The sequence below is a fragment of the Eurytemora carolleeae genome, unplaced genomic scaffold (genome assembly GCF_000591075.1).
Source record: "Eurytemora carolleeae unplaced genomic scaffold, Eaff_2.0 scaffold596, whole genome shotgun sequence".
Classification (NCBI taxonomy): domain Eukaryota; kingdom Metazoa; phylum Arthropoda; class Copepoda; order Calanoida; family Temoridae; genus Eurytemora; species Eurytemora carolleeae.
In genome coordinates, this window is record NW_019396486.1 from 52,174 (window position 1) to 64,744 (window position 12,571).

At 30.8% G+C, this 12,571-nt stretch overlaps 1 protein-coding gene across 1 annotated transcript; it reads right to left on the minus strand.

Annotated features, from left to right (window-relative positions):
- Nucleotides 1-2,840: 2,840 nt before the first annotated feature.
- LOC111704162 (uncharacterized) lies at nucleotides 2,841-10,866 on the minus strand. The gene is made up of 6 exons (XM_023476307.1): nucleotides 10,809-10,866; nucleotides 7,523-7,561; nucleotides 6,488-6,579; nucleotides 4,440-4,518; nucleotides 3,388-3,477; nucleotides 2,841-3,055 (listed from the first exon to the last, which is right to left on the minus strand). Exons 2-6 carry the CDS (start codon nucleotides 7,526-7,528, stop codon nucleotides 3,017-3,019), a joined length of 306 nt encoding a protein of 101 aa, XP_023332075.1. The 5' UTR covers nucleotides 7,529-7,561; nucleotides 10,809-10,866; the 3' UTR covers nucleotides 2,841-3,016.
- Between the last annotated feature and the right edge of the window lie 1,705 nt (nucleotides 10,867-12,571).

Here is a 12,571-nt window from a genome sequence, read left to right on the forward strand (position 1 = left end):
AAATTGTTATTTTAATAAATCTATTGTCCTATAACTGGGATTTATTCCTATCCAATTTGGGTCGAGTTGAAAAGAAATAAAAGCAAGCTCTAAATATTTTGTCCATCTCTATGTTTGCATTGTTGTATTATTGAGGTACATGAATGATGTACACAAGTGTAAATTCAAGGATTATATCAATAAACATTATTTAAGCCATTTGTCATTCAATCGATAATAGAATTTTTTTATTGCAGTCTAGATAATATAATTAATTCCCCCCCCCTTCCAAAATAATCTTATTATTAAAATCAGTCTTAAACCTCACCCTCCAACCTTGGGTTATTATCTCATAATTCACGGTAAAAAATGTAATTTAAAAAATTGTGTAAAGAAAAATTTCACTGAGCTTTAAATGATATGAGTGCTGCTCTGCATAATTCGTAGTTTAAGCTGTACTTATGTATTAATACATGTTTTTGCAGTAGTGTACTTACCATACTCCTTTCTCTAAGTTAAGAATATAAAATAAATGGTTCCCAAGAGTGGAATTTATATTCTTATTCTATTTTATATTCACCACAACTCACAACTTTTTGTTCAAATTTTATTTATCACTCACTGAAGCCGCGAAGCGACTTTCAGTTCATACACATTGCTAATGCTGAAAATTCTTAAAATATAAAAGAGAAAAGTGTATTGGAACTATTTTAAAACAATTTTTCATTTAGAGAAAAACAAAAACTGTGCAATTTTACTTCAAGGTGTGTGTGTAAAAAGTTGTGATACATTTCTTTGCAAAACTTGCGCAATCTGCACAAGAACTATAAATGTTGAAAGTGGAAGTGGGTCTAAATATTTGTTTAGTCTGGTGTAGGTAAAACAAGGCATTTAGGCAGCATGCTTGAAGAATCAGGCAGTATGAATTAAAGCCCAGGGTTTAGCCTAAATTAAGGAGCTTGTGTTAGTTTAAAAGTCAGCACATTTTAACAAATGCAGTGAACATCGTAATTCAATTATAGATTAAAGTGTAAAATTTTATGTATTGTGCGCAATTTCTAATATATTAATATTGTTAATAAATCTAATTATCTGTATATTGTAACATAATAGAATATAATTATATACTGATGGATCAGCTATATCAAGTTTCTCTCATGGTTTATCAATAATATGCGTTCTTCATTCTGTTGTATGTATGGTTACAGTTTTAAACGTTTTTCTAGAAGTCAAAGAAATGCGTAACAGATTTCTCCCCCAATTTTATTTTAAAGATTTAACTTTCAAAATTTTCTTTTTAAATCTTTGTTCCTTTCAGTATAATTTATAAAGGAACTTTTAAAAAAATGTTCTGTAAACATTACAGTATTGGAATGTACACAACGAACCATCAAGCAATTTTACTGGAGGTTTTTATTGTGTGGCTTTGAATACTAGGGAAAGAATTTTATAATCTTTTCTTTAAAAAGTTGTCAAATCTTAATTCTTCAAGCGTGTAAAACAGTGTTGAAAAAGAATATTTTAAACTGTAAACTAAGGTTAAACAAATTTTTTCAATTGGACTTACCCGGATAAAAATGATCTTCTTTCTCTTGTGGTTTACAAAATTGTAATTTCTTTGAGTTAGCTGTGGGCTAACCTTTGAAAATATTTTGTTTCTTTTTAAAATAAAGTTTCACCTTTGCGGTATTCAATCGCTCAATACTGATCTATTCATGTTTTTTTGGAAATCAGTCATTTTTAATTGTAAGTTGTCCAGGAAATTGTTTTGCAGATTTTGCAGAGACAATTGTAAGAATCATACACTTGTCAAGTTTGATCAGTTAAAGGTGTAAAATGTACATTCGTAAATCGGTCATGCCCTTTTTTAATTAAAGGGACAGGCCGGCTATGAAAGGTAGTTGAACTGAGTATGCAGTGTTGTAGACAAATTCTTAAGATTCATTTGAGACATATAAAACTTTTTAAAGATCTGTAAATCATGAGTTTGAGCGCAAATTCGACGTTAAAAACTCCTACATTTTTAGAATCGGTTTTTTTAATTATCAAATAATTTTTCTTTGTCAAATTATTTAGTTTATCATATTCAAGGTACAGTCGTCGTCGTATATATCAATACAGACAGTATGGATATTGGATTCACATAATCATAGAAACTAAAAGAACTTGTCAATTAACAACTTTTCTGTGTACTTGTCACTTTTATTCTAAAAAGGCTTGCCAGAAATACAAAAATTAAATATAAAGTAAATATAAACGCCATTAAAGGGAATAAAGACGTAATTTCAAATGAATCAGATTTACCCGTTAACTTTTATTTTTGACTAATCAAGGAGAATGACGGGCCTAATTCTATTCTATCCACGAAAACCCTTGTAACTTTGTTTGCAAGCTGTTTAATATATATATATATATATATATATAAATATATGATCAGAGCTGGGAACTTAAGAATGGTGGATATCGGGATTAATGCTTAATCCACTCTTTTTCTTAATCTCCAGATTAAATATTGCTTGTTCTCCTCATGAATTTAATCTCCAGATTAATTAACAGATCGGGATTAAGGATATTCCATTCTATAGTTTTCAGCTCTGAGCTGAAAACTTTAGAATGGTGGATATCAGGATTAATGCTTAATCCACTCTTTTTCTTAATCTCCAGATTAAATATTGCTTGTTCTCCTCATGAACTTAATCTCCAGATTAAATATACGATCGGGATTAAGGATATCCCATCTAAAGTTTTCAGCTCAGTTGTGAATCGGTACCGTTGTGAATGGGTAATGCGGTGCCACTCTAAAAAAATGGAGGGTGTCTTCATGGTCTCCTCAAATTACGTCCACAGTTCAAGAACTAAACTACATTTAAATATATTTATTTATTGTCACAGTATATTTCATGCGCATGAAGATAAAATGACTAGATATGTGATCATGAGAAAGCCAATAAAAACTGGTAGAAAATCACAAAATAACATTAAACATAGGTTTACAGGTGATTAGTAAATGTCAAAGATTTGTTTTCTTCTAGAATATTTACTTCCTGTAAAAATCGTACAGATACCCGTCAAACCTCTACAATAATAAATGATTAATTCATAATTCAAATATCCTTTCTTAGAAATAAGATTTTTATCTAAAAGCCACTATTAATAGTTAGAATTTTCAAAAAAAAATCTTTCAAGGATATATCAACCAGGAGAACTTATGCGACAAAAAAAAGAAGATATTTTTGAATTTTTATAGTATAGATTTAAAAAAATACCAACTGGAAAAAAGACAGAAAGATTGTAAAAAGAGAAACAGAAGAGCTTTTAATCATTCTAAACCCTTTTAAATGTCACTGTTTATATACATCGGTTCGATATTCCAATAATGCTGATAGACATGTGTGTAATATTCCTCACCTTTTGTTTGTTTTGCATCTCCGCCATCTTTAAAAGTTTAAGCGTGTAGCAGAGTCCAACACAGGGAGACCTACCTTCATCTGCAGGATCCTTTAAAAGGAACATAAAAAATGTCGTCTTTGAAAGATCTGCAATAATTTTGCTGCATATAGGCCGTTCCTTTCAAACATTAAAATGGTCGACCACATGACTTCTCCGATTGTGGTCGCACGAGTTATCTTTCTATCAGATAGTAATTTAACGTAAGACATCTAGCGCCCAAACTATCGTCCCATTCCTTTCAAACATTACAGTGGTCGACCACATGACGTCTCCAATTGTGGTCGCACGAGTTATCTATCTATCAGATAAGAATTTACCGTGAGACATGTATTGGTGTTTGAACTATTGCACGTGGTACCCCACGTGGTAGTAGTAATTGAGCCAAATAATTGCTCAAATGAGCAAAAATTACCCAATATCGTATACCCAATAGTTCAAATGAGCCAAAACATTAGTTCAAATGAACAAAACAAAAGTTCAAATAAGCCAAAAATATAATTCAAATGTGGCAAAAATATTTCAAATGAGCCAAATAATAGTTCAAATGAGCAAAAAACTTAGTTCAAATGAGGAAAAAAATAGATAAAATGAACAAAAAATATAAAGTTCAAATAATTGCTAAAAAATAGTTGCTTTTGAATTTTTTTTTTTGCTTATTTGAGCTATTTATTTGCTCATTTTAACAATTTTTTGGCCCATTTGAACTATTTTTTGCTCATTTGAACTATCTTTTTGATCATTTAAACTATTTATTTTGCCCATTAGAACTATTTTTTGGTTCATTTAAACTATTTTTTTGCTCACTTGAAAGCTATAGTTTTGGTTAATTTGTTTGCTGATTTGAACTACTTTTTTCTCATTTGAACTATTTAATGCTTCATTTGAACTACTTTTTTGGAAACAAGATATCTTATTCAGATGTTGAGTAAATTAGACCAGTTCAAATAAAACCTTTATGTATCCCCCTCGACACCCTTTATGTTGGTTTCCTCTAGATCAGTTTTCATTACCTTGAGCCATGAAAGGTCGGTTTCTACCGGACTCCTGTGTATAGTTGAATCCCAGGGGTTTTCATTCCAACTCCGGGACCTTAAACAGTTTAGAAACAGATAACATTGTTCTAAAATTGATGCATATCTATATATAATATATATAAAGTTGTAATCTCTGTTTGTTTGTTTGTCCGATAATAACTAAGGAATCCCTTGAGCGAGTTGTCTTAAATTTTGATTAGAGAACACGGGATACCCACGGGAATGTTCTTAGCTTTGTTTTGAGATTCTAAGCTAAGTGGGTCGACTTTAATTTAGTTTTCCGGTAAAATCGTTCAATTGCGGGTAAACGGCTGGAATGACTTTAGTAACCTTGGCAGCGCTGGGTTCCCAAGCTAGTATATATATATATATATATATTATATATATAGCTTTCAACTTTTAATTACTTCTTAAGAGAAAATGACTAGAAGTGACAGGTTAAGTATAGGCTAGGATTAGACCTCAGCACTAAAAACTTTTAAAAAATCATAGAGGAAATAATTTTTCATTTTTCCATTATTTAAGAAAGATTTTCTTTAAATTTTTGCCGCTGGAGAAAGAATTAAAAATATCCCATGAAAATGCTCTGGAAACAGAAAGAATACTTTTATGGATACTGCCAATGTATACCAATTTAACAGTTTTGAAACAGAGTTTCTCATAAAGGATGATAATTTTATAACAATTTTACAAATTTATTCAGTCTTACTTTCTGAACTTATTATCCGCTGCAGCTGTCAATTGGGAATTTCTTTGTATCATCACTTGTTGATATTTTTTATTTAAATTTTATGTTCTTGATAATTCTCAAAAAAAGTATTTACATCCATACAAGTAACTTTAAAGGCTAATTACAAATTACAGGGCCGTAAGGGGGGGAAATTAACCCCCCCCCCCTGTTATAACCTAAGGTGAAATAAGTTCTTAAATATCGTTTTGAAGTGCTGTTAAATGATGTTATTATATTATCTAATGGCTAAAGTCAGAACAATATTGAGTATTAAATTGTAGAAACCGTTCAAATATTAAGTTTTCAAGCCAACAAATGAATACAGCTTTTAGCTGAATTCCTTAGTCTTATTTTCAAAGTTTATTTAATTTGATAAGTTTACAATGCAATTTATTTAGATTTTAATTAATATTAGAAAATATTTTCCACAATTTTCTTTCATTGAATACAGTTCTAAAGTTGGGTTTAATCCTCTATTAAAGCTTTAATCTTAAAAAGTTTTACAATTTACAAGGGAACATACACCTCTGACCCTTAAGTAAAAGTAAATTTAATCTAAAATCTGACCGCGTCAACCTTGTTGCACCGGCTACTCCTATTGAGGGTCTGCTTTATTTACCCAATGTCCGGGCGATACAGTACAAACTGGGACCGGAAAGGTTGACCCGGCTTGGAAAATCAAATGTACTACGGCTGCTCGTTCGTGGGAAGTATGGTGATGGTAGAGTTAATTTCTAAAGTGGCACTAAAGGTATGATAAATTGAACAATTACACTAAAAAGTATAATAGTGTAATATGTTTTAACCACAATATTAAAAGTGGCGGGAATGGGAAATAAATTGGGTAATAATCTATAGAAAACATTACATTGTTTTATAAAGGGGGGTGACAGATATCAATGAAAACTTTAGGAAATACTGACACGTCTTTGCTACCTTATTTTCTTAATTTCTCTAATTTTCATTTTACACACAAAAATGGCAAAAAGATTAAACCATTTATTATTTTTCAAAAATGTTCTTTTCTATTAAGATATAGATGTTTTGAAAAAGGAATATATTTAAACTTATATTATTAGTTACAAAAAAGATTGAAAAACAAAAACCATGTGCCTTGGTTAATAAGTATGAAAAGTTTTTTGCTTTTAAATCCCCAAAATAGTGAATACAAATGGGTAACAATGAAAATATGTTCAAATGCCTTACAGGGAACAAAAAGCCTATATGTGATGAAGGGGGGGGGTATAAACTCCAGCCCCTCCCTTTTCTAGTTGCACCTCCTGTTAAAACTTACCCTGATGATTTCCCCAGCATACTTATAGCAGGGTTCAAGGAGTCCACACTCAGACACATCAGACAAACAGCTACAGACAAACCAAACAGATACTAAACAAACAGATACAAACAAACCAAACAGTTACTGAACAAACAGATACAAACAAACCAAACAGATACTAAACAAACAGATACAGACAAACCGAACAAATACTAAACAAACAGATACAGACAAACCAAATAGATACTAAACAAACAGATACAGACAAACCAAACAGATACTAAACAAACAGATACAGACAAACCGAACAAATACTAAACAAACAGACACAGACAAAACAAGCAGATAATAAACAGTCTGTATAAAAACCAAATAGATACTAAACAAACAGATACAGTTCAATAACAAACCAATCAGATACAGACAACCCAAACAGATACTTGAAAAAAACAGATAAAGACAAACCAAACAGATACTAAACAAACAGATATAAACCGAAAAAAGGCTAGACAAACAGATACAGACAAACCAAACAGTTACTAAACAGACAAACACAGACAACAAAACAGATACTAAACAGACAGACACAGACAATCTAAACAGATATGAAAAAATCAGATACAGACAAAACAAACAGATACTAAATAAACACATACAGGCAAACAAAAAAAATACCATTCGAACAGATATAGACTAAACAAAAATATTCTAAATAGACAGATACAAACAAAAAAACAGATACTAAATAGACAGATATAGACAAACAAAACAGATACTAAGCAAACAGATACATACAAACCAAACAGATACTAAACAGACAGATACAGACAAACCAAACAGATACACACTAACCAAAGAGATACCAAACTGAAAGATACAGACAAACCAAACAAATACAGACAAACCAAACAGAAACACACTAACCAAAGAGATACCAAACAGACAGAAACAGACAAACCAAACAGAAACAAATGCGTAAATATGAAAATCCCTTATAGAGATTATATAGAGATCTATTATTGGGAATATTTCTAAGGTTTCTAAATATATTACCTTCATAGCTAAAGAATGCAAGCCAAGTGTTTCCAATATCTGAGCACAATATTAATAAATTATTCAGAATTGTTTTTATTACTAGACTTAGTCCGGAGCCCAGGCAGGGTGCTGCTTCCGGTTGATTTTTTAAATTAATTAAATTTTGATTTGCCATAAGCCCCACCACTTGTGTCATGAAGTGTTAGCAAGTTAGAAATGAAGTTTAGGGTCCCAAACAGAGTAGAACTCTTGTAAATGATGGTCCTTGGAGTAAGAAAAATGAGATATATTAGCTAATATCTTGTAAATATGGCATTGCTTTCTAAGAGATGAGTAGCATCAAGTTTTTCAAAATGTGGTCTGCCGTTTTTTTACCTTAAGAATTGACTGAGATATTGAAAAATTTATCTAAAATTCAAAATATTAAATACAGCCAAGGTTGTTTAAATCTTTAGTACCTCCGACAGTTATTAAGAAGTTTGCTAAATTTTTATCAATTTCAAAGTATCATTATAAAATGTTTTTTCTATGCTTGACAACTATATTAACTTTACAAAAACCAAAGAAAAATTAAGTAAGTCCAGATTCCAATGTCTAATGTACTGCACGATGGAAGGGGTACCCAGAAAATTACATCAAAACTTGTCTATGATACATCCGTTCTATTGTATATCCATGGGTTCAATCGTTCAAAGCAGTGAACCAAGTAAAGACGTGTTTAATCATTAAGATACACAAAACAATAATAGAAAATGCATTGCAAGCTGTAAAATGCGTTTTACTATTAATTTGTTTGACCATATCGTGGCTCGGAATCACATTCAACAATCTAGTTTTATGACGAAGGAGATGGATAAATAAATGTCTCCCAAAAAAAAGACATATATGGAAGAGACTGTAATGTGATTTCAAGTTATCCTCCATTCAATGATGGCAAGGCCCGATTTACGACAACATCCTTAAACCTTAATCTAATAACGGTACCGTTGTAAATCAGGCATTATCATCTTTACATGGAGGCTCACTTGAAATTACGCATATACAGTTTCTCTAAACAATATCACATATTATTTGATTTAGTATTTCTATCATTATTTCTATTACATATTACATATGAAAAAAGTTAATGTTAAGACCTAAGTAAAATAATGATCTATTAATATATTTACATTTACTTTGCTGACACCTTGGTGGGGGAAACCTTTCACTAAATTGGGTATTTTCCCCGTCTAAAGATTTATCGTCTTTTTATGTAAGAAACAAACAAAAATATGTATTGGCACAAATACAATAATTTAACCGTAAAATATATATCAGCACAAAAATACAATAATTTAACCGTAAAATATATATCAGCAGAAATACAATAATTTAACCGTAAAATATATATCAGCAGAAATACAATAATTTAACCGTAAAATATATATCAGCAGAAATACAATAATTTAACCGTAAAATATATATCAGCACAAAAATACAATAATTTAACCGTAAAATAAGCGATAGTACACAGAGGGATTGCGTCCAACTAAACTAAATCGTAAGATTAAAATCTTATATGATTTCTATGAGTTCAGTCTTAATTTTTAATTGAAAAGCTGCTGAGAGGAAGAAATATGTTTTAAATTCCGAATATGTAACCTGATAAATTTCTGTTCTCATACTTGTGCTTTAAATCAAAACTAGAGGAGCTACGAGCTCTCAAAGTTGTAACAGTAATGACACATAAAATAGGAATTGAGTCTTTGGAACAAAATCAAATATTTAAACCTCAATATCTTTAGAACCCGATGTTGTAAACCTTTGATATTTCAAACTCAGATTATTAGATCTAACAGAATTCATAGTTTGAAATATCTAAGGTCTGCAACATTTGGTTCCAAAGATATAGGGATTAGAAAATCAGAGTTTGTGGCAAAGACTCAATTCCTTTAACATCCTACTTTTGTTTAGTTCACAGCAGTGGGATCATTAGGTTTCAAACTCACAGCAAAAATCGTGAAAATTTTTTCAATTATTTCCTGAAAGCTAAAGCTTAAAACAATTGCTTTATTGTTCTAAAATATGAATGACCAGGACTACAAAAAGTAAGTAAAAAGGTAAAATCAAAGGCAAAGGCGAAACGACAGTTTAAAGTCGACCGAGTCTTGATAAACTTTTTATAACAGACTGAATCTATATGAGTGTTACTAAAATCATATTGGCGGGTACATAGCTTTTTAAATTGTCTAATTTAAAATCACCAAAAAAGCACAAATTTTTTATTTCTATGTTGTTTTCTTTTAACCAACTATAAAAAAAACTTTTATTTACTAGACTAATAATATTTTTAAGGTAGTCCCATTGACAAAAAAAAAATCATATCCAGGAAATTTGGAAACCATATTTCTTTTTAATATTATTATTATTTCGTGGGAATTTATACCTCTGCGCGGGAAAATAATCTTGGATTAGTTTAAGCTTCCATAATCCTATATTGAACCCTTTCTAAATCTAATATAGTGCTTTAGAAGCTACAATCATTCAGTCTTCCTTCCGTCTTAATCAATCTTCCTCTAATGTCGTCCTATTTATCAAGGCTGGGCGTTGTCGTCACAAAACTTTTATTTTCAAAATTGAACGGAACTATCTCATAAAATAAAATATGAATCTTACAAAATTGTCATGCCCGATGATGGTGATGATAAAAATGATAAAAACTGATAACGAGAAAGTATGCTCGAGTGCCCTCTAAATTGATCTATTTAGGGTTTTGTGCAAATAGACAACTTTTTTTACTTAAAAAAATGCGTGATAAGAAACCTTTTGATCATTTCACCTTACTCAATCTCAAACCCAGTTAACTGATTTTCTACCCTAAAGGTTTTGGACTTTAGGTAAAAAAGTAGTTTTAAGAAATTTTGACAAATTTTCGTTCGAAAAACATTTTTTGCTTTTATTAAGTTGTTCGATTTAGTCTCGACTTCATGGATTTGAAATCAGTGTTTCAACAACGGATATTTTTACCAATTTTGTTGCTGGTATAATTAAATTAATCTGTATAAAAAGGTTAAATCTCGTAAAGTTTGAAAATGATAAAAAAAATCCAGATGTTCTAACATCTTAATTCAGAAAAACTTAGATAAGCATTGATTTTACAATTTTTAAAAATCTCTCAAAGTCGATTGGAACAGAAAAATCAGCAAAGATTTTTGTTTACTGGCGTACGATAAAAAATGGCAATTTGAAAAGTAAAAGTTAAAGCCAAAAATTTCACTAAAAAAGAGTTGCGAAGTGTTCAAAAAACTATAATATATAAATATTCCTCGTTAATTTAAGAACGTGTTGGTATGAAGCTCTGTGGAAGAATGCATCTGAAACCTCGGAACCTTAGCTTTATTCTATATTCAACAGCCTCACGAGCTTCAAGGGAGAGTTTTAGGCCTCTGGTCTATAAGATTCCTCCCCCACCCCCTCCTGTCGAGTCCTATGACATGCGTATCAGATGTCGTACTCGTAACCCCTTTAAACTTAAACAAATTAATTAGCAAAAATTTCATATTTGTGTTCATAGGTTTGTTTAAAAAGAGTTCCAATAATATATGAAAACCAACATTTTTAATCTGTATGTAGAAGAAGGGATCTTAGGTTTCACTAATTAAAAAACAGTAAACTGTTGTAAAATTCAGTAATCTTAAGTGAAGATTACTTTTTTTTTAAATGCGCAAATTCGAATAGAAAAATCCCTCAAACATGAGAATTATTTAAAACGGCCGACTTTCAGAGCAGATCATTTACAGAAAAGGGTTCGTGAGGCGCACAAAATACCTGTAGTGTTATATTTAAATAGTTTTAGGTTGTCTTTAAAGTTTTATTCTTTGTGGATAACCCTGCACTACATATGGTTGAGTATAAACTTTTTAATGATGTTTACACTTTATAGTTTACAGTTTACAGTTTACAGTATATACAAACACAAGACTAGAACTAGGCTTTGATGAGTTCTTTGTTTAATCTGCGGATACAGGGGGGGGGGGGGTGGCTCGGGAATCGTGCACATGGTTTAAAAATGGGGCAAACACAACTAATTGTAATTTTTTCTGGATTTAACTATTTTCGTCATTAGCGCACGGTCAATGGTCTTTATTGTTGACGTTCACTATAGTTTCAGTAGAAGTAAATATTTCCATTTACTGATAGATAGAAAGATAAATTTTACCACCATATTATTTCTATTGGTTCAGAAAACACAACAAACACATGGCTGAACCCTGATTGGATCAGGCGCTAATGGACTCGGCATACAGGAGTGCATGGTTGGATTGATATTTTACATATTTGCAATCATAAATTCTGTTATCAAAGAAATATTAAAAAACAAAAAAAAAGTTTTAAATTTAAATCATTCTAACCAATTGTAAAGAAACAGAGTGTTTCCCAAAAACTCAAATATTTATTCCTACCACTTTAAACTGTTATTTGTGGCAAAAACTCAATTCCTTTATTTATCTCAAACCTGTGCGTGAACTCATAATTATATGCGCCATACAAGGTTACAAAGTTGACCGTAAAAGTGTTTAATCTCAGTTTCCCTTATTAAATCTTAACATCAAAATCTTGTAGCACTCCACTGCCTTACCCTTTTCAGACCATCTGGATAAAAACCCTGAATATAAAATAGAGATAATATTTTTAGAATTTATATATCATTATACAATATACAAATATAATATACTATGAGCATTTAGATTAGTCAATAATATGACTAGGGACTAGATTTTATGAATTTAATGATTAAACTGCCTTTCGCCGCGCCAGTTCAAATCGTGAATCACCGAATTCAAATTCTCGTAAATCTTTAACTTTAAATCGGAGATTCAAGATTTGAATCGACGGTTGGTACTGAGCGACCTAGCTTAAATTAATAAGATTCGGTCCTAGGAGAGTCTTATGATTTATCGGGAAAAAAAGTTGGCTTTTTCTCCGGACACGGGTAGTATTTTGCTCCAATAATTACTTTCCTAGACTGTATTTTTACTTTATCGGCAGGTTTAGTGCACAAATTTATTCAAGGGGTCAAAGAAAATT

Coding starts and splice junctions, on each gene's coding strand:
- LOC111704162 (XM_023476307.1), bottom strand. Junction 4,519..6,487: donor ATGCTGGGGAAATCATCAGG/GTAAGTTTTAAC, acceptor AAACTGTTTAAG/GTCCCGGAGTTGGAATGAAA. Junction 3,478..4,439: donor CCGACCTTTCATGGCTCAAG/GTAATGAAAACT, acceptor TTCCTTTTAAAG/GATCCTGCAGATGAAGGTAG.